Raw genomic sequence first — 27,966 nt, 5'->3', positions numbered from 1 at the left:
TGCTTGTAGGGAATAGATTCTACAATGTAGCTACACAAATGGGCCTTTAATTCCATAATGCAGACAGGTGACAGGACACCCGTAATTGACTTACAAAGGCCTATTAAATGTTTCTTCTCAGCTAACTGTAATATATTCAAATTTTTTCCCCATTTCAACAAAGGTAGTATGGATGCCTGTTCCGAGACTAAGTGGGGCTGTGACATCATGTCTAAGAAATCATCAGATTGACCGTTTGAGATTGGACCTACCTTCCTGACTGTGAAGCATAGGAATCAAAATATATAAGCTTGTAAATCCTTCTCTTATCATCTTTTAACTATTAGGAATGCCAGTTGGAATTGATCAGAGGGCCTGAAAATCACCTAGAATACAATATTTGGTACACAAAAATGCTAAAACTATGGCAAGATGCCAGAGCCTGAATTCAGGCTTTTGCCTGAAAACTGGCATCCCTGAACTATACTAACATGTAGTGGTGTTAAATAATAGACACTAATCTACTTTAGTAACATCGGGTTGGTACGAACAGAAGATCAGCAGTGGAGTAACAAGTTTGACCGCCTCTTTGCAATGGTTAACAAACTTGGCCAGCTAATTACATGAAAACCCAACAACCAACTAATCTTTCAGTGCTGTGGAGAAGGAACTTATGGCTCTTCATAAAAGAATTCAGCATCAGAAAAAAAACCCTGAAAAAAAACCCCTTGTATATAGACCTTTCTGATTAATGCTGTATGAATACGAGTGTGAGTCTGAGAAAAAGCATCATAGGGTAACATAGGGTTGGTCCCAATCAAAAATCAGCAAAGGAGTATCAAGTTTGACAGCCTTTTTGCAATGGTTAACGAACTTGGCCAAGTAATTACATGAAATCCGACAACCAACTGATCTTTCAGTGCTGTGGAGAAGGAACTGTTGGCTCTACATGACAGGATACAATCCTGTCTTTCAATGTTATCTTTTTCAAAAGGAAGACAGAAATGAGAATGACAGATAATATCTGTGCAGCCAATTGTTTATTTTCCCCATGTTGTTTTAATTAGGTTGGGGAATTTGTAGATACTAAAGCATATCAACGAAGACACATAGAACTGGAAGGAGATGGGACCAAACTAGAAACAAAATAATCGGTGATTTGTTGACACTCTTAAAAGCTGCTGTATGTTCTTCATTTAATTTTTATTTTGGACATAATACATGGACATGTGATTTTAACAGGTATTACCTTTGTACCTCTGGGATGATTTAGAACTGGATTAACTGATGACATCATGCACTTTTCATCCTTTTTTTGATCAAAATATTCAAGTCTCTCAGCCATCAATGTTGTGTGCTGCCCTATATATTTGACTACATGTAAGTACTTTCGAATTCAATTTCTCCCCTCCTGCAACTCGACCATTCTGCATTCTACATTCCTCATTTCCTCCAACTTTCACATTCCTTTTGGTCATGGAAGGTCATAAGAATAAAAAGGTGGTCCGTGCTAGTACTAACACCGCTACTAGTCTCAATTCAGACCTGGCTGTTTCTCTGAAGGAGCTCTTAAATGAAGCTGAATTCGTCGAGGCTCTTGAGAAATGTGTTGCAAAAATCCTCAAAGCAAGGATTGAAAAGAATGAGGAAAGAATAGATAAGCAGGAGGGTGAGATCCATGACTTGAGGGTTAACCTAGCTATGAAGGAGGAGATAAAGACCCTCAAGTCATCTGTGGAAAAACTGGAATCAAGGATGGCGGCTTGTCAGACTAGGGCTGACGATCTGGAACAATACATTAGACAAAATAATGTGCGTGTTCTTGGAGTCCCAGAAGCACCAGTTGAAGACACCCACGATCAGGTGATCAAGATCCTGTCAAACCACCTTGGCTACAACTTGACCAAGGCAGAGATCGACAGATCCCATCGTTCCGGAAAGCCCCGTCCGATATTAGTGAAACTGTGCTCACAGAGAAGCTTGCACTGCTGAAAAATCGATGAAAGCTGAAGAACTCTGGCTTCTCCATCCAGGAGGATTTGACCAGGGCAAATCACAAGATTTTAATGAAACTGGTGAAACACCCCAAAGTGGCTGCTGCCTGGTCAGCTGATGGAAAGGTTATAGCTGCCCTGAAAACCTCCCAAGATGGTGTCCAAATTAAGAAGGTTATGAAACTTGCTTTGTTGCATCTCTGCAACAAGTTACTGCCCTGTGAACTGTTCTTGAGTTCATCTTTACTTCACATGTATATAGCTATAAACTGTTAAAGTAGAAGTATATAGATTATGAAACTTGCTTTGTTATGTATCAATGGAAAGGTTATGATATGGGGATAACCGTTATGTGATTTGTAATTGAAAAAAAATTGGAGGGTGGAAATTGCCAATTAAAAAGTGCTAAAATGCCAATCTGAATTATGCCTTGAATCCGCCTCTGAAAAGGATTAATTTTGATGACATGTATGCCTGGACAAGGGACGTGATTGGCCATCCCAGCATATCCCACATCAAGCTTCAATCGCGTGCAAAACCTATTGTGAAGGTACGTTTTCTGCTCACTGTCGCTGACTACATCGATAATGAAATGGAAGAAAACCCAGAAGTTTATTTAGATTTGGATTTTGAAATTGACGATTTTGAAGAAGGAGAGACTGATGATGAAGATTCCAGCTCGAGTGAAGAACAAAGTGCTGTGGATGAAGGTGAAGGAGAATACGCCGGTGATGGTGGGTCGGATGGCTCTGAGTCTGACGCTGCTGACCCGACTGCGGTTGGTTACGGAGCTAGAGCTGTGCACGCTGCCGCCGCTCTGGCGTACCAGCATGAACCACTTCCTCTCGTCAGAGAATTCGATGACGCGGAACATGAAGAAAACATTGGAGATGCGAGGCCAAGGGGCAACCAAGATCATACAAGGCTTGATCCCAACAGCACTAATATTTGGTATGTACACTTCTACTGTGACAGATATGCTGATCATCTGTACATGATATTAAAACTTTGTTTGATGTAGAAAAAAAATGTGGGATCTTCAAAGTTCAATTTGAAAATGAATTTTGAAATTTGACGTGAGTCTGACCCATGACATGTAGATTTACTGATCCGAGTGACAGATACATGTAGACCCAACCATCATGACAAAGACTGAGCTGAAATATGTGACTTTTGTCAACTCATGACACACTGTCAAACAATTCAATATTGATAATTGAGATTTATTAACTTCATATCACATGCACGCGTTAGTGATGCCCAACTATTAAAACTCAAGTGTGAAACCTAATTACATGTAAATCGGATCTTGCCAATTTGTCTTTGCACTTTGGCATAACAGCTTCATAGGTATTTCCCAGCTGCTCCTTGTAATTTTTTTTGAGAACTAGAGTGTTCATTTTATCAGAATTTTTACAAGAAAATGAAAAATAGGAATTTCTAGACTGCCGCTAGTTATTTCTATTTTTAGTTTGGATTTGCCCCATTTTCTGTGTTGTAGCTTACCCATAACACATTTTTCTGCGGTGAAATACCTGTTGATTTTGAAATGAAATCTACATGTAGATGTGTATTGATGAATGCATTTTTCTTTTAATTTCCATCAAATTTATATTTACATGTAGGTGCCGATGCGGAGGATTTTGTCGGGTTCTTCCATCATTTTCTGTGGGAGACTGCATCTGCTGTCGGGAGATCGAAGAAGTTAGGGTTGAAGCAGATTTTCACGATGACCTATGCATAACTCAGGTACCTTCCTTTGATGCAGCAATTTTGGACCCGGTGTCCCTGTTTATTGCCTGGCAGCACTTTACTGAGAGGTGGAGACGACAAGCTCGATCATTTGCAGCGAGGAATAATGAGTAAGTACATGCAATTTCTGAGACTGGATACCCATAACACAAAATGACAATACATTGAGGTGAGGCAGGCCATGAAATGGTCTGGGTTTGTTATGCAAACAAGGCAGCTCAGTCTTGCGACTACCAACTCGCCTACATTTTTTAGAATTAGCGTGTGCATTTATTTGCATATGAAATACTTATAATCCATCAGAATTCACATGGTAGTCCATAGAATCTGGTCCTCCTTCAAGTTGTGACTACCCTACGGGATTCTGCTCTCATGATGATCAGACGGCTTCTGAAAATATTTCCGGCCGTTTACAAGGTTCTATTAGACAACAAGGCCAACCACTTGATTCTTGATGGTGAGGAAGTCGCAAAACTAGAGATGGTCCACCTACTGGAAAAGTTTGAGGATGCAACTGTGATGGTGAGCGCAGAGACCACCCCAATGGCAGGGCTGGTTTTGCCAATGATATTCCAACTGCTAAAGCACCTTGATGTCAAGGAGGAAGACTTGCCGATTATTCGGATTTGTAAGGACGCAATGAGATGAGATCTGGAACAGAGATATTCAAATGAGGAAACGAAGGGACTCCTCGTCAAAGCATCCATCATCTACCCAAAGTTTATGGGACTGGCTTGGGTCAGTGGTCAAGTCAGGGAGGATGCATACCAGGAGCTGAGACAGGAGGCATTGGAGATCGCAGGACAACGTGACCAGCAAGACCAACTTCCGACGTATTACGGTGACTCCAGCCCATGAAGGAAGGGCTTTTTTGATGAGAAAGTAACAGCAGTTAGAGAGATTGAGGAATTGACTAAAGAAGTTCTAATCCAACAAGAACTGGAAGCGTATCGGTGAGAGGGAGGTGCAACGGGCGACTGTATTGAGTGGTGGCGGAAGAACGTTGCGTTATCTCTCTCTAAGAAGTTGCCGCCAGATACTTAATGATACCCGCCACTTCTGCACTTTTCATGTTCTCCAAGCCCTCTGGTGCTACGTAAGGAACAGCATATGAGTCATCCTATGAGAACAAATCGTCATCTGATAGGGCTTGTGAAGAATACTCAGTTTGGTAGGCTCTAGTGATGATTTCATGATGTTCACAACCCAAACAAGTGGAAAACTACTATAAAATAATTATTCACAAAAAACACCATTCATATAATGATACAATACCACATTCATTGACATTTGACCTTGATCATGTGACCTAAAACTTGTCAGTGATACTTGATAACCCCTATATCCACATTTTATACACTATATCTATAAACTTTGAAAGTTTTGAGAGCAATCTAATAATTTGCTCTAAAATGGCCAAAGTTCAATGACCTTAAATGACCTTTGATTTTGGTCATGTGATCTGAAACTCGCATGAGATTTTCAGTGATACTTGATGACTCTTATGTGTGAAGTTTTATGAACTAGACCAATACACTTACAGAGATATGATGGTAATTCAACAAATAGCCCCAACATGGCCAAAGTTCATTGACCTTAAATGACCTTTGACCTTGGTCATGTGACCTGAAACTCGAACTGGATGTTTAGTGATACTTGATTACTCTTATGTCCAAGTTTCATGAGTCAGATCCATAAACTTTCAAAGTTATGATGGTAATTCAACAGATACCCCCATTATGGCAAAAGTTCATTGACCTTAGGTCATGTGACCTGAAATGCGCACAGGATGTTCAGTGATACTTGATCACTCTTATGTCCAAGTTTTATGAACTAGACCAATATACTTTCAAAGTTATGATGGTAATTCAAAAAATACCCCCAATTCGGCCAAAGTTCATTGACCCCAAATGACCTTTGACCTTGGTCATGTGATGTGAAACTCAAGCAGGATGTTCAGTAATATTTGATTGACCTTATGTCCCAGTTTCATGAACTAGGTCCATATATTTTCGAAGTTATGATGACATTTCACAAACTTAACCTTAGGTTAAGATTTTGATGCTGATTCCCCCAACATGGTCTAAGTTCATTGACCCTAAATGACCTTTGAACTTGGTCATGTGACCTGAAACTTTGGCAGAATGTTCAGTAATACATGTACTTGATTAACCTTATGGTCAAGTTTCATGAACTAGGTCCATATACTTTGTAAGTTATGCTGTCATTTCAAAAACTTAACCTTAGGTTAAGATTTGGAGTTGACGCCGCCGCCGTTGGAAAAGCGGCGCCTACATGTATAGTCTCAGTCTGCTATTTAGTTGAGACAAAAATGAACTCTCAAAATGAAGCATTTTGTGATGCAACTATTTCATGCAAATCACATTTCAATTAAAATCACTGTGAAACTAAAAAATGTATGAAATAAAATAATTTTACTGTCACGTTTATTTGCAGACACAAGGACGAATTTAAGACAGCGCTATCCCCCTCATTAGATTGGAAGGACATCAGTTCGTTAGAAATGCCCTTGGGAAGGAGGAAAAAACAGCATGTGCCAAATGTCAAGTTCTAAGTTTCGTACTAGAAGGACAATGTCATGACATGCTCCCCCGAAGAAGGAAAAGGTTTAGTGATATTCTTCTTGCATCTTATTTTGACATCAGTGGAAAGCTTAGATTCTGATTATTTAAATATCTATATAGAGAAAAAAAGTTTAGTATGTACATATATTTATTGCATATATATATGTACATAAACATATATAGCCTACTGCTCCCACTATGTGTGTGTTTGATCGTGACAAGCATTGCTCAATGGTATTGACAATTTTCATCAATTGCCGGAAAACCCACCTCACGTAGGTTGCATGAAACTCCGAGTTGCAATTAAATTTATATGTATATATATATATATATATATATATATATATATATATAAAACAAAATATGCTGAAGATAAATGGTAATGCTTTCACATTGACCGCTTGAAAGCCTACACAGGTCCGAAGGTGAAAAATTGGTTGGGGTCTAACCTAGGAAGGAGAAACCCTGCTAGGAAAAGGGTGATGCCAAATAGATATAAAGATTAAACTCATAAGGACTAAGGGTTAACCTGCACCTATTTATTTTCTTTTCTTCACTGCAGATGTCTTACTTGTACTGCCACATTTGTAAGAAGAGCATAAAGGGATATAAGTACAACCAGCATATGCAAGAACACGAGGCGACTATGACGCTACGATGTACATACTGTTCTTATGAAACAGAGGGAAGATCCGAGATGACAAGGCACTTTGGTAGAGTGCATAATAATAGGAAACAAGAGGCGAAGTATATCAACTACACAGCTGCCACGACGGCACATATTAGGAAACGTGAAGGGGAGAGGAGGGACAGGGAGGAAGAAGAAAGGAAGACAGAAAGGGAAAGCAGGGACAAGAAGGAGAGAAAGAGTGAAGGAGAGAACAGGAAGGAGAAGAAGACAGACAGGGAGGAGAAGACAGACAGGGAGGAGAAGAAGAAGAAAGAGAAAACAGAGGACAGAAAGGAGAAGCCAGAGAAGACAGATGATAGAGACCGAAAGGAGAGGAAGCATGAGGAGGAGCCTGAGGAAGAAGACAAAAGAACTCCGTCAGAGAAAGACAGTAGGGATGCACTTGACCTCCATCCTGATGAGAGCTCGGAGGAAGAGTCAGGGGACTCTGAGAATGAGGAACCTGAGGAGGAAGAGGACTCCAAGTCACAGAAAAGACAGCTAACTGTAACCACTGAGGAGGAAGAAGACATTAGTTTGAAGGTGAAAAAGCCAAGATTAGGTTACATCCAAGTCAACATAGTGGAGGTGTATACAACCACTTACGTCACGGCATACGGAGAGAAGAGAGTACACGAGGTAAAAAAGACTATATCATTTGGATCAAAAGGAGTAGTTTAATGATGTGAGCATCCTATTACTTTGTAAATACATGTGAATTAAAGTATACTGTAAGATGATTTGCTGTTGAAGGATAAATAATTCTAATTGTATTGATACTGTTTATTCAATTCTTAGACATGAATGTTTAAAAAAATAATTTGATGGATCTGTTAAAATTTGTATATTTTGGAATAGTGTTTTAAATTGAATCGCTGGGACAGCGATTTAGTAAGAGGGGGGCAGTGTGAAGAAATATCCCCAATTTTTTTTTTCAAATTCTCTTTTAATATTTTCTATTTATTCTGTGCTATTTCCAGCCAGCATTAATTATCCAAAATCTTCTCAAAATTTCACTTTAATACAACGCCAGCACTCACAGCTGTTGTTTGTTTTGAATCTTGAATGAACGTAGTAAAATCAGCTGAGTGTGTTTACTACAGCAGTCAATGAGCATAGTAACGGAGGCGAATTGTGCTATTTTTAGAACCACAGCAATACATAGGATTTAGTACGTGGGACAAGGTTAGGTTAATAGCGTGCACTGTGATGCACGGAGCGAGTTTTATCGATAAATTGTCACTTACCTTGTAAATGTCTTTTCAGTGAGGAGCTTGATGCTCTATTTTTCCCTTTTATGATAGAATGATGTCTTTAATGATCCTGTTTTAGTCACTAGAAGTGATTATTTCCTACTGGAAATGGTAGTCTGTATTTCATGTTTCGTGGGTGATGACGTCACAAACTTTTGGCCAATCACGTAAGTGGGCAAGTCAAGTTTCTGTCAGGCGATAGGGGCCCGATAGCCAGGGGTATAAAAGGGGCAGGGGGTGAAAATTTCTTCACTTTGCATCTTAGTGAGTTTTTGTTCAGAAGAAAACCTCAAGCCAGTTGAGAGCGAGTCTGACAATTGTTGTCTCAAGCGTTGATAGTAGCAAGAATCAAGTATGAAACATCGTAACGTTAGGGAAATCGGGGTAACGTGGGAAAGAAATGCAAGGGTACCTCGTCGTAGTATGTAGTCTAAGTTATGTACCTTGTAGTTTTTTGTACTTCGTAGTTGCCTAATATAAGTCTCTTACATCTTGTAAATATTCAGATGCTATTTTATGATGTGTCTATGAAAATGTTGTAGACTGTTTCAAGTCAGAGAAGTCGATTGAAATGAGAATGTGGAAGTAGATTTTATTGTATTGTGCATGGAAGAATATGAATCCCCCCTTCCCTTCGATGAAATTGACTGGCGTTGAGTACCGAGAGGTCTAGGGCAGCTCGAGCAAAGTCGATTGACAGCAGCAGAAATGAGAGGTTCGACAAGTGACAATCCTGAATAAGGAACGTCGCCAACAGTTACAGCAGTTGGCAGAAAGTCTAACATACCCTGAATAAGGATCGTCACCAATCCAGAACAATTGACAATCCTGCATAAGGAACGTCATGATGGATGAGTCAAGTTCAGTTACATCACTCTCATCACCGTGCATCGCGTACTGGGTACTCTGTACTTTCCATCGTGCATCTCGGTACTCTGTACTTTCCATCGTGCATCTCGGTACTCTGTACTCGCCATCGTGCATCGCGTACTGGGTACTCTGTACTCGCCATCATGCATCGCGTACTGGGTACTCTGTACTTGTCATCGTGCATCTCGGTACTCTGTTCTTGTCATCGTGCATCGCGTACTCGGTACTCCAAACCAGCGAACACTGGGCACCGTCTACCAACGTCCTGTCCATCTGAGATGACTTCATAGCTGCTTTCTTACATTTAATCCCGGATAGGGAACGAATTTAAGCAGTCTTCACCATGTTTTCTTCAGTGCTTTCTTACATTCAATCCCGGATAGGGAACGAATTTAAGCAGTCTTCACCATGTTTTCTTCAGTGCTTTCTTACATTCAATCCTGGATAGGGAACGAATTTAAGCAGTCTTCACCATGTTTTCTTCAGTGCTTTCTTACATTCAATCCCGGATAGGGAACGAATTTAAGCAGTCTTCACCATGTTTTCTTCAGTGCTTTCTTACATTCAATCCTGGATAGGGAACGAATTTAAGCAGTCTTCACCATGTTTGCTTCAATGTTTCTTCAATTCTTCGACAGCATGGAACCCCTCTTGACGTTTTGACTCTTACCCCCCCCCCCCCCTTCTCTCTCATTCTTCCAAGTTATTTATGCACACATACAATTATTAATAATTTGTATTTTGGTAGTGTATTAATTCTTATAAGATTATTTTTAAATATTTAATCAGAACATTACTTGATTGTAATGCAACGAGTTAGAATGGTTGGAATGTTAAGTTTTGTTTTGTTATGGACCAGGTTGAACATAGAAAGTTGTTGGTATAAAAAGGACTTTGTTAGTCTAATATTTGGGAGATAAAATCTTGAGGCCAGATATTACTAGGAGATGTAGTGGCAGGAAATAGGCTGGGGTGGAGAGACCTTGGAATGGCCATTGAAGTGGCGCGATGGGTTGGAAACAGGAAAGTTTAGGATGATTTTATAATTAGGAGAAAAGGATTTGATATCTAGATGCAGGCATTAGATATGTTAAGCAAAGTGATGGTGTAGAAACAAAGACACCTTTATACCAACTAGGAATGTTGTTCGGAAGACCGTAGAGAATATAGAATAGGCCTCGCAGCAAGGTTATGGAAATGATGAAATTAGATAGAAATATTTATAAAGTTCACACTTGTACTACAAACATAAAATCAAACTCAAAATTTTGTAGAATTTAAGATAATTTATTCAAAGAGTGACGAAGTGAGAAGAAACGTCTCATTTATTTACAGTTAGGGTTTATTAAATGTTCGGTGAATATTTATTTATGTTCAGACGTCAGCCATGTAACCTAGGACAGTGAAGATTTAATTGTTGAATTAAGACGTCAGCCATGTAACCTAGGAATTAGTTTTAAGCATGTAAATATGTCAATACTGTACATAAACGTTTGCTAAAATGCCACTTTTACTTTCCATGAATTTACAAGAGTTTGAATTGTTAAAGTTATTTGTTATTAATAAATGTTTTAGATCGGGTATAACTCGAATTTATAGTTTCCAAATGAGAAATTACTTAGACCTGGTTTAGTTGCACGAATGTCTGATTAGATCGAGTAGTGACCAGTGATCGTTGATGTGAATCATGGAATTTTATTAGTCTTAAGTCTTAGTAATTTATAGATAGAGTGTTCGTATATTTCGAACAAACGTCCCCGTCATCGACCCTCGACTTAATTACCATGCTATCCGTGAGACAGAATGTCGTTAGAGAGAAGTCTAGATGAACATGATGTATGCTGGGCATCTGTGGTTTGCAATTGGAAATGTTCTTGGATAGTTGTTTGATGTGTTTGTTGTGTGCTCGAGATTGTTGAGTGATTGAAGTGCTGTTGTTGTATTGACCAAAGTTACAACGAGCGACCTCTGTGCATGTGCAATGGCTAATTAATGTGCACATCATAACATGTGTCAACTCTTTGTAATTTGGTTGTGTGTACTGCAATGTCGTATGCATACTGAACAATGTGAATGTTAGAAGTGAGTGAAGTAGATTGATTGATTGTTGAGCTTGACCAGTCGAGAATAGTTTAGCTAATTAGTAGGGATGATCAGTTGACTATTATAGTTGACTTACCAGATAATTTCTTGATTGTCGTGATGCTGGTCTTGGTAACAAGAGTGGAGAACGAGTTGAATGTTTGGTCAGTCAGCTGAGCTTGGGTCTCTGGTCGTGTATGCTTGATTGTGGAGTGCAGAGCTTATGTGTGTAGTGTCGTGCACGTGTGACTGATTGAGGAGATTGAGCATGAGTCATGCCCTTCCCAGTCCTCATCCCCCCTCCCCCTGTCTACCCAGTATGAGTCCCAGCTATTGTTACGTCATGTTAGATTTCTATATAGGTTGTCTGGATTTCCCCGGAACAGCCAAGGGCTCATACCCCTAGAAAAGTATGTGGTGGCAGCATTTACCTTTTAGTAGGAGGGTCTCACGTTACATTTTCACGTAACATGTCCATACTACAGGTTTCTTCCTAATTATGGAGAGAAACAAATTAAACAAAATGTCCTTCCATACATAAGTAACACATTTTTAACACAATTTCAACCGGGGTAACAGTTTTCAAATTTGCTAAACGTACTGCCATGATTTCTATACATGTTTAAACAACAAAAAGTTAAATTATATAATTACTAAGTATTGTTTCACTTTATAAAACAATATTCACGATGGTACTTTGCTTCTTTAATCTTCCACTATTGATGCAACAAGAGAGCCGCCCAAAACCAAACCCACATCAGGACGTTTAGTAAATCATGGAAAGGGAAATATCACAAACTGTAGGATGAGAGAATTATAAAAGTGTCTCGGTACTTCCACTTTACAGAACACATTCTACAGAACTGTAGAATGATGTTAAAGAAAATTTATTACAAGTACATGCATCTTGCATGTCAAATTGCATGCAATTACATCTACACTTAATTACTTTTATCAATGTTTTGTGTTTGCAAACCAGTAGGCCTATAGTATTCGGTTAATTTCAGAGTGGAAAAATGCTTTTATGTGCAATGATGTGTTTTTGTAATTTCACTCAAAACACGAGTATGCATGCCTATAATTTCAGACTTGAAATGGCAAATGAACAGGGCTGTGCTGAATATGTGTAACCTACCAGCAGAACACAAAATTGGTGGCATGCAGTGATTCTTCTTCTCTTGAAATATTTCAGAATTAATGGGTAAAGATCGTGTACAAGTTTTAAAACTGGAAACAGATGAATACCTTGTAAAACTAAAAGTTGATAACTTTAATTCCTATCTGGACATTGATTCTGAGGATCCAGAGACCTAACCTTTTGAGGAATGGAAGTGCAGTGTTACTAGAGCCAGTTTGTTTATCACAATAAGAATCTTTGATTTCAACTCAACCAAAGTCCAGAAAGATAGCCTACATCCCCAGCACATACATTCAAACTCCACAGCTTCTTCAGCACACCCTTGTCACATAAGATTGTGGTCTTTAGAAAGATTCCCACCTAAAGGAAAGGACTCCTGTTCACTGTGACATTAAACTACACACACAACCGTCCCCTGTCTTGTGCTGATGCATTGAGAAGGAATAATGTATCAGAATCTGAATCCATGGAGAAGCTAAGAAGTCCATTTGAGCATGGTCACTCATCAAGCTCCCCACTGAACCTGTTCAAATATGATCTCCAGGAAGAACATAGAGACAATTACATCTACATCTCTGACGATAGGTCCATCTGCCCCAACATTCAGTTTAATACCAGTATAATCTAAAAAAATTTAAAGAAATAAATTGAAAATTGTACATTTCAACAATTTCTCCTAAACAAATCTTCTAAAATCTAAAGGGACTAAATGTGAAAGTTAGGTAACTGAAGGCATCACGGCAGGAATATTCATTTTCAGAAGAGCAGCAATGAATTGGTGCCTTATGATGCATCAGAAGGCAATAGTGCAGACATATTCACGCAATGTAACTTTAATCACCTTGCATCAGCTATTGAATCTTACTGTGAGAAATAAGGACACAAGAGTCCCTTGAGTTGAAATATGTACTCAAAAGTGCTCTTTACTTCTTGATAAAGAGTGCATGTAAAATATTGCAAGGTACTTTCTGAATTCAGGATGAAGACAAAAAAGCTGATCAAGTAGAGAAATTTGCTGAAGTTCCCTTACTCTTCGATGCATTCTCCATGTCAAAAAACTGATACACTGAAATTTGTATTTTGGTATTGCATTTTTGCAGATTCGATGTTCTGGATATTAGTGGAAAACAAAACCAGAAGGTAACATTGCTAATAAAGCCTGAGTGGGAGGATGCGATGCAGTTTCTGGTGAAGAAAAGAGAGGTGTGTGGTTTGAAACATTATGTACTTCTTTGCTGGGTTACTGTCACCTTGTTTAATTAAAAATAAAAGCTCAAATGTGCCCCCCCAAAAAAAAAATGAAGTTAAGACGTATGTCATGTCTTCTGTGAGAAGGCTATACATTGCATGTAAGGAAACTGACAGCGAATCTCGCTCAATCAAACACTCACAACACTCATCAGTAGATATGTTCTAGAGACCAACTTGGACAGATTTTGAAGCTATGTGCAACAGCAGCCATGAGGGAGAGAAACTGAAGTATGGGTTGAAGACAGGCTTGCATTATCTTGTAAAGAAATCCTGCAAGATACTCAAAGCGTCATGCTTGATGTCAGATGAGGAAGGCAAGTCCAGTGCAATAGATAAGTTTGTGGAGATATTATATCAAGTCAATCATGACTATCTGTTAGGATATGCCCAGTATCCAATTAACAAAAGTAGAAGGGAAAAGCTCAGGAAGCCTGAAAATCTTCTTGGTAAGGAAATATGAAGAACTACAGTGTCAAGTATCTTGGACAAGGATGAGTTTGAACTGTTCTTGGTAAACAGAACTGAGGGATCTGGTAGTCTGCTGTCTCACTCTCTTCAATGCAAGAGGAGGGAAACTTGTCGCTAATATTGGCAGAATAAGAAGCTACAGATAAAGACACATGAATCTTGTTCACTTAAATCAAGCAGAGCTGCTTCTTGCAAAGAAGCAAATCTACAAAGAGGGCAGATTTTCGCATTATTCCATGGAATAATGGAGTTATGAAGTCAAGATGTCTGAGTCAATGCACTGGTATTGGCTAGTCCTTGCAGGTAGATGAACAACAGACTTGGGTGTCTTAAGATAGAAGGAAATTTTTTTAATTTGAATTACTGTTTTATCATCCTAATGAATCCAAGGACAAGAAAGGACGCAGTAAAGGTGGCAACGCTGGAGCCCAAAATAAAATCAGCCAATAACATCAAGGCCATAAGGAACACACAAAGAAGGAGGATGATATTAGGTTATATATATAGTTTATAATAATGGAGGTATAGATTATATTATAGTACACGAGTCTAAGCTAACTTACTTTATAGCTAGTCAGAATTTGTCAGATCAAATTTCATTTTGAAATGTATTCCTTGTAAATATTTACACACATACATGTATGCATAAGACTATAAAAATTTCATAATTAGTAGTAGTCTTTTGGCAGAAACTCCTAGTAGACATGAAGATGACTCACATATATTTACCAAGGTAGGCCATAGAATTGTAACTATTATTGCATTGATATGAATGGGTGGTCTTGGCAAGTTCAGTATCACACTGGGTTATCTCAGATAGTTAATTCCTAAAGGGTTCACACAAAATGGACTATGCAGAAAAACTACCAACACAAATAAGCCAAATGTGGGAACATGTGATATTCATAACTTCAAGAAAAAAATCTCTGGATAGAATGCCATAATTATTTTGCTTGTTACTGAGCAGTTATCTATCTGTACTGTCTGGCACATACTTGTACATGCAAACACTTGAATGGCCATTTGACTGGGTTCTGTAAGAATTCATTGTGATTGTTACCACAAATGGGTTTCATTTTTAAACAGGTGGGTGTGTTAAATGTTCGGTACCGGTATCAATAAGTCAACCCCTTAACCAACTTAAACCAAGTCTTGGTGACTCAAAGGAATAAGATGGACCGCAAATACATTTAGAAAAATATATAACTGTTCCTGGTCAGTGTTTTGAACAAATTGCACAAGAAACAATGATCTCCACTGGCCCTCCTCAGTTAGTAATTGGATGCAAACCTTTGATTTTACCAAGCCCAAATCAGAGTTAGACCTGTGTAAGGTTTACATTCAGAGAATCATGCAGAAAGGTGAGTTGAACCTTAAACATGACTGACAAGTTAAGGAACAAAAAGATATCAAAGCTATGAAAAAAAACCAAGAAACCTTAAAGGTTTGATTTTACTTGATGGCAAAAGACTGGATGCTGCTGATGAAGTTTCCTCTACAGCTGCTACTCAAGTAGGGATGTCCTGGTAGAGGGCTTCTCTTTGGCCGCATATTTGGATACAGCATCAGTGATGGGGTTTCTCAACTGCTACAGCATCTCAGTTGGTACCGAGTTTCTCCTTCACTTTATCATCGATGTTGGCATAGTACTTAAGCCTCATCAGCAGCTCCCGTGCCTGAGGATAATTAGCTATGAAACAAATGACATTGCAAAAACAACCAAGAAAATTAATATTTTCAAGAAAAAGAGAAAAAACCTCATTCATATGATTACAAAATCCCAAGTTCATAAACGACCTTTGAACTTGACTTTGAAACTGATTTAATATCAATTGTATACAAGCTTCATGGAATAAGACAATGAATGGGTATGACAACTTTGATTAAAATATGAATTTTCATCCTAGTAGTGAACCTGAAATGACCTGAATTTTTTACAGCTGATACTTAATCCTACTCAAATATATACATGCTTCATGAATCACGAAAATGAATTCAGATGAACAAATTTTTTCAGAATTTGCGGGAAAAAAGCTATTAGATAATAAAACCCAAAGTTCGCTGACCTCAAATGACTATGACCTTGACTTTGAAAGATATTAATTCAATATCATTTGTGATATATTTCTCATGATCATCTCACACAAGTTTGATATGTGATTACAAGCTTTGAAGGCAATGCACAAATTTTTTCTGAAATTACCTTTGAACTTGACCCAGTGACCAAACATTATATAAATAATATCTGACACACATATCCACATTTATAAGAACAGAGACTTAAGATTACAAAATTATCTTTAAAAATTCAAACTTTATAACCATTATATTTAAGTTCATACTTTCATAATAATCTTGAAAATAAATTTAAATTCTTAACCTTAGGTAGCAGGGTAGTACAGGTTTTTATATTAATGCAAGAACATGCTCAAAGTTCATTAACCCTATGACTTTTACCTTAATCATGACCTGAAACTCCTGCCAAATGATCAGTGATACCTGAAATCTTATATGTCCAAGTTCCAGGAAATAGGCCCTTAAAACCATGATGTAATTTCTAAAATTTGACCCCGGTTAAGATTTCAATGCTGCATCATCGTTGTCGGAAAGTTGGCACCTATGTCTCGCTTTTGCAATGAAGGCGAGACAAAAATGACACCAAAACGTATAGTTGCCAAATACAGCACAGAAGTTATACATTAACTGGGTATCCACATTACATATCTTTTCTTGTGTATGGATGCACAGTATACCCATTTCTGCTTGTCTAGGTGCACTTATGAGTAATATAGAATATTCCATAAAAAGAATGAATTATTGAAATACCCGGTAATGAACAAATAAAAGAATATCAATATAACAAAATCTCAGCCCAGTCTCAGCGGTTGTGGCTAACCTATAAATGGATGGTTTTGAACAGAACGCTTTGCCCAAGTGTCCTTCCACATGCCGCCCACGGGTGTGAAAGAGATACGTCGATGACACTTTCATAATTGTAAATAATTCCGAAGCAGACAGCCTACTCGCATACATGAACAGCCAGCAACCGTCCATCCAGTTCACTCTGGAGACAAGGAGGGAAATTAGCATTCCTTGATACGCTAGTCCAAAGACACGAGGGCGGGAAACTTCCCACCTCTGTCTACCGCAAGCCCACTCATACAGACCAATACATACCATATGATTCTCATCACGACAAATCGGTCAAGAAAGGTCTTGTTAAATGCCTGTTCGACAGAGCAGCACGTATTATAACTCACCCGCCTGAACTCCCGAAAGAAAGAGCACACATATGTGGCGCCTTATACAGCAACGGCTACCCACGCCGTTTTATCAAGAACACTTTCAAGAAAAAACAACCACCAAGGGATCAGAAGGTTTTCAAGACTTGTACAGTCTTGCCATACATAGATGGCCTTTCACAACAACTTAAATGCCGATTAGAAGGTCACGGTATCCTAACGGTTTTCCGCTCGGACACCACCTTACACAAACAGCTTGTACACCCCAAAGACCCTATCCCTGATCACAGACGTGATGTCATAGTATACAACATTCCTTGCCAGGGATGTGACGGGTCTTACATCGGAGAGACAGCCCGACCGATAGTTGAACGCATTTCTGAACACAAGCGCGAAGTTCGTTTACAGCCAACCGACACATCCGCGGTGGCAGAACATGCTTGGGAGAAGCAACACCACCCAGATTGGGAGGGTGTACATTGCATTGCCAAAGAAACACATTGGTATACACGCAGGATTAAGGAGGCTATTAGTATTCGTCTTTGTCCCAACAACTTCAACAGAGACAGCGGGATCGACATCCCCGATTTCTGGATGCGAACCATCCGACAGCACAATACCCCCTTACCTGGCAGTGCACGCCGACCCGATCGTTCCCGGCCCCGATCGAGGGACCGCTCAGCTAGTCAACCCCGCCCACGGGTAACTAGCGAGCCGTCTCATTTGCATATTGCCGACCCACGGCGTATTTGCATATACCCCCAGCTTATTTGCATAACTCCTGACCAATCGCACAACGGATCAGTGCCCACCTATTATTCTCGCGTTCGTGCGTACGGTCTTGGAGGTTAGTATAAATAGAGTACGATATCAGATAATTTTCGTCACTTGATAAAGAGTTGCAGCGGCACTCGAAAGCTCGTGAACTTGTAAGCTAGTGAACACTTTTTGCGAGAGTGATCACAAATTTCCTAGAAAGCCAGTGAACACTTTTTGTGAGAGTGATCCCTAATTTCCTTGTTGACCATAGTAGATTGCAAGACAAATGAATACCCTCTAGCGATTATTTCAATCCGCAATAATGAACCTATTTAGTATTAACAAAATCTCATACATGTATATGTTTATAAAGCTCACCTTCATCAAAAGCCACTCTGAGTTTATCTAGATGGTCGTTCAAACTCACTGAAAAAGAAGAGGCAAATGTATGTTTGTAAAATTTGGAAAAGCGATTTCTGAATTGGAAATCATACTTTTATACAATTTGTTTCTGGGTATGTTGGCAACAATTCCTCCAATCAGATGGAAGATTGCGAATATAAGTTGGTGCTAAAAGAAAACAATTCTCACATTAATATATTGACTAGCAAACTGTGCTGAGCCTTTGTGCATTGCTCAATTTAGTGCTGTCTAAATTTCACCTTTTTAAAAACACCTTTTCAATATGCATTATATAGCCATTATACACACTCATTTGCCACAGAAAGAAATAAACCAAATATTTTACAAACTGCTCTTTTCTACAGAGTCCCACTCCTTAAAGATAAATGCCAGTTGTGGTGACGATTTCAAAATGAGTTCATACAGAATCCAATGAAATGACCACCAAAGTGTTTGTTTGTATAAATAAAAAACATGTGCCAAAGGATTCTGGAAGAAATTGTGTAATTGCTGAGAAATTAGCAAATAAGCACGGGATTCAGGTCATGCGTAGTGCCGACATTCAAAGCAATAATGATACACTGTCCCACGTGCGCTTATCTGTGTTGGTGATCTTCAGTGTGAATATTTTTCAGCGTAGATTTCTAGATTTCCCCAAGTTCAGTTTATGTAACTGTACCAGATCTAGATCCTCAATGATTTAGTGTCAATTAAGCCTGCTTTTACTGACTTTCTTGTGAAATCAGTGTCTACTGCAACTACTTTCATTTATCTTTAAGACTAAACTTACCTGCATTTTCTTTTCCTATTCGTCTGACAGTTTCAAGATCATCAGTATCAGCTAGCTCTTCATTGATTTCCATCACCTCCATGAGGAATAACGGTTCTATATTACTTTCTCCTTCTTCTATTGAAAACCCTCTGAGCTCAAGCTGTGTGTCAAAAAAAAAATAAAAACTGGATTTATCTAGTGCCTTTTCCAAAGGACAAAAACTGCTGCTTACAATGTTAAGTGACTAAAAATTTATCATATATGACTGTTTCCAAAACATTTTCAATAGATCAAGGAAATAATGCATAAAATTGGAGGGAGTTTGTTCAAAAGGCATGAGATAAAAAAGAATGGAAGCCAATCTGTTCACTATATTTGAGCATGACTGACATATAAATGAGCAGGTATAGAACAAGCATGTTGCTCTCTGTGTTGCTGACAGAGTGGAGAGTCAAACCTGTTCATAATCTTTTCACCCTTTTGAGTATTAAAATGATTATGCAATTAAACAAGAAAATGATGAGTATTAAATGACCTCCAGTAAATGTTTACATGTCTATTAATCTTAAGAAATATTGAATAAAGATGAAACCTAGCACTTCAAAGAAGAGTGGACCGAGGCTTATCATGGACTTAACTTGGATTAGCTGATACCACCCAAAGACTTTATCATAAACATTTAATGGATATGTTCTGTATCTATCATTAAAACAAACACAACTTCATGATATTGCAGCTACCCTCTGTATCATAGAAAAAGAAAACATTTAATTTAGTTAATTACCAAGTAGAGGCCTCTAGAAAGTGGTTTGAGAAGCACCTTGTAAGCTCGATTCACAGCCGATGACTGGGCAGCTGAGTAGTTCTGTTCTGTCTGGGTGAGAATAAATGAAAGGATAAGTTATTGACCCAGCTTCTCTAAGGTCTCTGCACATTGAATATAATTTTAAGGACAACATGGTAAGTTCTTGGAAAAGTGAAAATGAAATTGTGTATTTGAAAGAGATTCTACACAAATCAATAAGTATGTGTAGTAAGAAATAAGATTACCAGAACAGTTATTATGCACTCTATCTATGCATGATTTGATATAATTTTTGGCACAGATTGCTGGAATGTATTCCGTGTGCACGCGCTTTCTACAAAGTGATGGGTCCTGTCAAACTTAAGTTACTACTGTACTGTCATGGCATCTTTACCATCCGCTGCCAACTTCCATTGAAACAATACTTAACACCCAATCAGTATCCAGATACAATGGGATATTCCATGGCAAAGAGACCATTTTGCCCAAGTCTAATGTTGACATCTAATCCTGAACTCAACCAACTTTGCCCCGACAACCAAATAATGTATTTCACGATCCCATTTGAATGTATTTGAAACCACCACCTTTACATGAATTTAACCTTAGAGCTTTCAACTTCTAGTGACTTTCAATGCCATGGCTCTTCAGTAAACAGGTGCATTGCTATATCATTGTATATATAAATTTACTTTTGCTCTTGGAGCCCCTACCCCCCCCATATAAAAATTACCATGAAAACAATACCCAAATACAATGGTTCCATAGAGAACACTCAAACGCTCTTCTCTTCTTACCTCTGATTTATTGCTGAATTTGTCTGGGTGGAGCAATCTCTGAAGGTTTCTAAAGCAGTTGGTCAGGTCTTGAACTTCAACATCAAACTTCTCCTCCCTAATTATAATAACAAAACAAGTACCAAATGAATTCAGTGCAACAATTAACATTCATTCAAAGTTTCAAACTTAAAAAAAAAAAAACTTTACATATATAACGAGAAGAAAACTTAAAGTAAACTTCTTCCCATGGACTTTCCTCTTTGGGATAAAGTGTGAAGCTCTCTAAAGCCAGACTACCAGGGATGCAAAAAAAATTGCAATCGATAGCAAGCCAATCATATTTTCCCATTAATCATAAGCCTTGAAACTAATTATAATATTGAATGGCCTGAGGGAAACATCAAATATATTGCCCGCAAAAGAATCGCATTGGCAGAGTCGTTAGAGGGCAATATGGTTCTTTTAAAGGGCAATATATTTTATGTTCCCCGAAAGAAAAGCCAGTTATCCAGATTAAAGATGTAGAGCAAAAAGATTTGGCAAAGCTGATGCATCAATAGATTTATTACAAAACCAGAGTAACACTGCAAATAAAAAGAAATATGGCGCTGCCAACAGTATTAGTGTTCACAGAATTGACACTACTGCTGCTGTCTGTAAGCTAGTAATTACTTGAAATATAATCCCAACATTTCCTAAAATTTTTCGTCTTAGATGCTTATTCCCATTTTAAACTAGTAGTCCAACTTGTTAGACATTCAGGGCACACTCAGTATATAATGTGCGCAGTGGGTATGTGCCGCGGAGGGGACCCATATTTTTACATTAAGAAAGCCGCTCCAAAGCATATCATTTTCTTATTGAGAATGCAGGTGACCCTTCCGAGGACCGCCCATTTTCACAAACATTTGTAGTTCCGAAGCCTGTTCCGAGGACCCTCCTTTTTATAATAAGCCCTAGACAGCTGCCAGCCATCTGTTTCCAGGAGTTTTTTTAAACATTTTTTTGTTAAATTTCTCCTCGTACACAGACGACTCGCTATCGTGCAGCCACCATTAGGGGATTTGCAATGCAAAATCCCCCCGTCTGGGCTCTTCAATTTTTGTCTTTAATGAATAAAAATTTTGAAAGTTAACGCGACCAAAATGCAAATTAATATTCCCTCTTGGCATTAATTGCCAAAAAACAGAGAAAAATCAAGTTAAAAGAAAAACAGTGACTTACCTCGGCTGTCGCGCAAATTCACTTCCCCGTTTTATCCGATCTTAAGTACATAAACATATGGCCATTGAGTCCAACGTTCTCGCCAGGTTCACTTTGACGGTTGTCGGCGCGAAGCGACGAAAGCCGCGCAGCGGCCTCGGCGCGTGCGAAGCACGCACGGGGGGAGGGTTCGGGAGGGGGGTGTCCCCCCTCCCGCGCGAAAGCGCGGTAGCTATCGAAAATATCAATATCGACGAGCTTAGATTGCTGCTAAATGCACCACATTTTATGTCTGTTTAATGCTTCTCCGGCCACACAGCCGTAACTGTTGCGCGAATTGCGATTGAAGCAGAAAGGCAATTACCGGTACTGATATCTTAAAAAGGTGAAAGGAAATGTCAATCTCATTTTATACTTACAGTTAATTGATTTATTCACATTGATGGCATCGATAAATTAAGTCCATTATTTCAATGTTTAGATCGCTTCATCATTGTAAAAGTGCGATTAATTTTGTGAATGCGTGTTGCTTATTATGTCAATGACCGACTAAATCTACGGACCGCATGCATGCGTAGCCCTTTGAGCTTGCACCGCGTCACGCCCTTACGAAATCCAAAGATTGTTCCAACTTTATTTGGATGCCTCGGAAGATTTCTTCCGAGGCTTCCAAATAATGGACATCGGTATTCATGAGACGGGGTCCCCAATTAACTAATATAATTTGCATGAATGTTTTTTTTTTATTCAGATACTTACTGAAACTAACTCTCATAAGATTTCTGTTGATGATGTTTACTCTTATAATCTTTTATCAAGATTCTTTTATCACTGTCAATTATTGCTGTGTTTGTTCGTTACTCACCTATAAAATAATGCATGTGCTCATCAAGAGCGTGAGGAATATTTTTAGTCATTCATAAAACTTTAATATTACGATTTTGTTATCAATTGCGATTTATAATGTTTTGAAAGTATAGGTTAATTGATAGGAAAAAATATTTTTAGGTAATACAATATGTAGGCCTACAAATACAGCGTATGTGAAAGAGAGGGGAAGAGGGGGGGGGGGGGGGGTTGTAGATGTTCGACGGGAGAGAGCGATGGGGGAGTGGCCGTGGCCTGGACAATGACAAGGGATGTTGAGATCGTGTGTGTGGGATTGGTGAAGAAGTCAATATTCAAAGCGAATATATTTTTTTAGAATTCTACTGATGATGATGGCTGAATAATCTTTCTTTACATGTATATTTTGGTGATTTTAAATTCTAAAAATATTTTCTTGCATCAGGAGTGGGAAGATCGAGGTACGTGATTCAATAAATTGCATCACAATATCACTGTAGGTGTAGTTTTAAATTTACAGAAATTCACGTTTTAACAGTATTAAAATTAAAAGATTTTCTTAATTGTATAGCACTCAGCAGCGTATAAAACGGGCCAACATTGAATTAATCCCAAAATACATCATCATGAATGCTCATTCAAAGTCAAATAAGCTTTGTCTCGCCTTTGCGTATTTGATCTGACGGTATTTTCCACTCCCCCCCCCCCCCCCACACCTCCCATAGATCTAGAATGAAAACCCCAGACAACACAAGTATCAGATTTCTGATGACCATGTGCATGGTTCTCGATCAAGATTGCGCAATTTGTACTTTTCCGTAAACAAAATGGATGGGAGGAGGGTTCGTGAAAGGGGCTAGTCTACGTTTTCAGTCGGTTCTAAAATGTCAAACTACCACAATGCATATTCTTCAGTAAACTATACATGTATTTGAAATAAGGAATAGTTGGATGAAACTAAAAACGTTTGCATTAATTATGACTGGAAAATGTCCATAACTGAATTTTAACCACGACTGGTACTTTTATTAATCATATCGTGCTATCATTGATTTCTTGCCAATAAGGCAAGCCTCCAATTTAAGACTAGCAAACAAACTTCTTCTTTATTAGTACTCTTCCAAAAGAATGAGGAAAGCTGGAACGTTATTTTCTCAATATGGAAGAGATAAACAACTCGGGGGGGGGGGGTAACTCTGAAATAAAGTGTATACAAGGATATGAAATTAAAAAATATATAGCATGTGAAGTGAAAACAGATTTAAAGAAATAAGATCAAAAGTGGCAAAATATGTCATGCTAAATATATTATTCAATTATATAGTATCCTGTTCCAAACTCTATTAATAAAAGAAGTACAACTTGTTAGAACAGAAATAAAGAAAAATAGTAGAGGAATATTCATGAGGAATATTTGAGGTCACGAAACCAGCTGGTTCGCACTCAAACAACAGGTTAAAAGGTCACACACGGTGGCACACATTCCAGGGGGATCGGGGAAACCCGTTCAAGCACAATGATTGGCTCAAGCCCAAGATAATGAATACTAATTAGATCACGTGCCATCGGTTTTGGGGCGTCTCGTTCACATTCATGAATATCATCCACTCGCAGTAATTAGGCTAACGACGTTGTAAAGCTAACTGTATAAAAGCACAATGCCGATAGAAAACATAACAGTGAAATTGAAAAATTCATCCAACGATATTCAAATTATACTAGCAACTCATTGTGGGCGTAAACAACGAAATACATATCCTCTAAAACGTTCACACAATCCGTACTTAAAATGAATATCTGTGAATGAATTGTCAATCCTCTTTTTTTTTTGAATGTGTGTACTTCTATCGAAATCTATTGAATCACGTAACCCTCCCGACCCAAGGTGGATTTTTCAATCGCCATAAAGACTATGCAGCCACAATGATCAATCACAGTAGACACATCCATAAATGAATATTAATTTCATTCGCTCCGAACATTGACTTCTTTTCTCCAATCCCCTCCGACCCCCATCATAAAGTCACAAACATCCCATAATTTTATACATTGCCCACGACCACCCCTCCCCCCTTTATTCTTTCTTTCTCCTTCAAACAAATCAATTTTTTCAAATAATATTTTATTTTAGATCGTAGTTAAGCAATTGTGCAACAAATTCATAAAGCATTCACCGTGATGATTAAAAACATTTCTCAGGACCGTGACAGGTGCGCTCATTATTCAATTGGCAGGCCATTAGCAATAAAGAACAATACAAATGAAAATACACTGTATATACGTATAATTCACATTAAAAAGATGAGTTGTAATGATAACAAATGTGAATGATATTAATAAAGATAATTACTTATGAAAATTGTAACAGATTCATTGAATATCTGAAAAAAAAAACATTCAAACTGAATTAGTTTTGGATCCCATCTAATTCTGGAAGACTCGGATCCCCAGATCAAGGATTTTGATGCCATGTGCGATTTGTTTCCTGAATGTGGTCGTTGCGAGCGCTCGTGCGGTGATACAGAACTTGGTAGACACACCGTCGCGAAATTAATCAACACTTTCAAAAGATCGATGTAGAGATCAAGACTTTGGAAATTATGGAGTAAAATCGGAATATAAATGTGATTGAATAAATCATTATGCTGTAAGTAAATGAGTTGGACATTATGTCAATCCATTTCTTTGGCTTTGTCATTATCAACGTGATCTTTGAATAATTTTCTAAATTCGCTCGATCTACGGGAGTGTCATCAGAAAAGCATTCAATGAATTCATGTAGTCGATGTAGCCCCGATGTAGCAAAGGCTGGGACGAGTAAAATTAAAATCCGATCAAATTTTGATATTATTTTTGACACTTTACTTTCGAAAAAGAGAAGTGATAATATCAACTGAAAACTGAAATTCGTAATAACCTAATAATTACATTGCCTAACCCAGTAACCTACGGTACCCCTCTCAACTCACTTTATTTTTTTAGCGTATTTACTACCATTTTAAAGACGTAAATAATGTGAGCAATGCGATACGCAAGCGGGTAAGCATCTTCGCGCTTCCCACAAAAGAGATTGGGCCTCGAGTCGAGGTCGTATCGTATAGCGTAGCGTAGTGAAGTGAGTGAGTCAAAGAAATCCCGGGAAGAAATCTTGGACGAAATAATCGTCAAGTTTATTTTAGGATCTGAAAAGCAGATTAATATATTCATTTTTTTGTAGATCTAGGCCTGTTTTACAGTTGTCGGCCACGGTTGTCGGGGAAGTTCACGGTTGTCGGATTTCCCCTGAAAATTTTCAGGGTTGTCGGCGCCCGACAACCGTGACGCGTGGTAGCGAGAACGCTGATTGAGTCCCCTGTAGAGATCGCGCTAGAACTTCGGTCTCTGTATTTGGTGAGTGAAGCCAACGGAGTTCATCTGAACAACCAACATAACAGAGACCGAAGCTTTTGGTCTAAATAAGCCCCCTCAAAGCCCCGTTTTTTGTCTCGCCGCTGTACATATATGATATACCTACCACTCTTTTGGTCGAGTACCCCCCCCCATTGCCTGTTGCTTTGGCATTAATATTTCGATGGCCAGTTCAACTTCAACTTCAAGCCTAGCCTTCCTCATCTCATGCCCATTATTATCAATCTATTCCCAACAATTTAGATCAAAGCACCTGATCATTCTTTTATTTAAACTGAACATCTTATTAAAATGTTTTGTGAAGCAATTAAAGAAGCATACATTCCCATTATCTGAAAGTGGTTCAATCCGTCCTCCAGCGGCTGGATCATATTGCACGAGGCACAGAACAAATCAGCGACGCGAGGTCCTCCACTGGACGTCGCAGACCGGGAGAGTTCTGCGTTGCAGTTCCAACAGCGTTTCGTAGAAGAGCAATACAATCGCTCTGTGACGATGATCATCGTGCTTGGTTGTCCTTCATACGATTTTTTAGTGCATGCACAATTCGACAAGACTGATTTCATGTTTTGTCTCCTAGAGTATGTGCATAGTGAGCTGGAGATGAAGTTTCTTGAAGATATTCCTCTTTTTAATCTCACAATACTATTTGCACGTGACAGAGCCAGACGACAAGAGTTTATCCACGAAGCTGCCATGTTGCAATTTGGTTATGCAGCGCAGCTAGCTAGCTCTCTCAGTATGCATGACGTCCGATATAAAATTGTATCCAGGGTCGACATCGCAGGGGGGGGGGGGAGGGAGAAGAAAAGGGAAGAAAATGGAAGACGACAGACCCCTGGCCCCTGGGGCACCAATGAAAATATTGGGGGGACAAACATATCGCTTTGCCTCCCCCCAATAATGCCGGATGTGCAAAAATAAAATAAGATTGTAATGTTACACAGAAATCGGCAAGCGAGATTGAGATACACAAAAAGATCGTTTTTATTCAAAATCGTGGTCAAAATGTCCACTTTTCAGATTGGAATATAAGAATTTTAAGCTCGCTCTTTGCGCTCGCATCATTTCTTTGGCAAAAGCCCATGCTTATCATGATTAAATAGGTGTAAGTAACTCCGTGTAAGAATGTCCCATTTTCAGTTCTAAGCCTCAAATGAACTCCCGTTTCGCTTTGCAAATCTTTTGTTGGATATATATTTTGTTCTTTATTAAAAACGTTCATTAAATTGTCAATTTTTTTCAGATCGAAATATCATAATTTTTGCGCTCACATATATTGTTCTTTTAGATACCCATCGTAATCAATGGTACCAAGAGTGCTTAGAATATCCGAAGCTTTCAGGTCAGAATCATGATGAAGAAATTTCAGCTCGCTCTCGGCACTCGCATTATTTGTGTATGTATCCTCATGAGTATCTACAAAAAGTCCTAAAGACCTAAACATTTACCTTTTTCCTGTTTTCAGGTCAGTATACTAAACAATTTTCAGCACGCGCTTCGCGCTCGCATTAATTTTTTTGTGACTATGTGTCTCTTTCTCATGAGTCATATAGGCCTGTGTGTGTGTATGGATGAGTTTGTTTGTTTGTTTGTGTGATCGAGTGCCTTTGGAATGATAATTTTGCCCCCCCCCATCTGAAAAATGGATCGACGCCCTTGGTAAGTGGTTTGAATTCTGACCACCATCATCTTTCCTTTGTGATAG

The 27,966-nt window shown here is 38.6% G+C and overlaps 1 protein-coding gene and 1 long non-coding RNA gene across 2 annotated transcripts; one reads left to right on the top strand and one right to left on the bottom strand.

Moving 5' to 3' along the window:
- Nucleotides 1–149: 149 nt before the first annotated feature.
- LOC121408637 lies at nucleotides 150–7,160 on the top strand. The gene is made up of 3 exons (XR_005969069.1): nucleotides 150–3,835; nucleotides 6,183–6,352; nucleotides 6,873–7,160. It is a non-coding gene; the product is annotated as an uncharacterized LOC121408637 (long non-coding RNA).
- A 2,230-nt stretch (nucleotides 7,161–9,390) lies between these two features.
- Nucleotides 9,391–26,961, bottom strand: LOC121408635 (iron-sulfur cluster co-chaperone protein HscB-like). Its single transcript, XM_041600167.1, has 6 exons — nucleotides 26,580–26,961; nucleotides 20,820–20,916; nucleotides 20,002–20,091; nucleotides 19,236–19,377; nucleotides 18,422–18,469; nucleotides 9,391–15,732 (listed from the first exon to the last, which is right to left on the bottom strand). The coding sequence occupies exons 1-6, from the start codon at nucleotides 26,954–26,956 to the stop codon at nucleotides 15,641–15,643; spliced, it is 846 nt and encodes a 281-aa protein (XP_041456101.1). The 5' UTR covers nucleotides 26,957–26,961; the 3' UTR covers nucleotides 9,391–15,640.
- Nucleotides 26,962–27,966: the final 1,005 nt, after the last annotated feature.

This window comes from Lytechinus variegatus, chromosome 2 (assembly GCF_018143015.1).
Source record: "Lytechinus variegatus isolate NC3 chromosome 2, Lvar_3.0, whole genome shotgun sequence".
Taxonomy (NCBI): domain Eukaryota; kingdom Metazoa; phylum Echinodermata; class Echinoidea; order Temnopleuroida; family Toxopneustidae; genus Lytechinus; species Lytechinus variegatus.
This window is presented reverse-complemented; position numbering and strand designations above follow the sequence as displayed.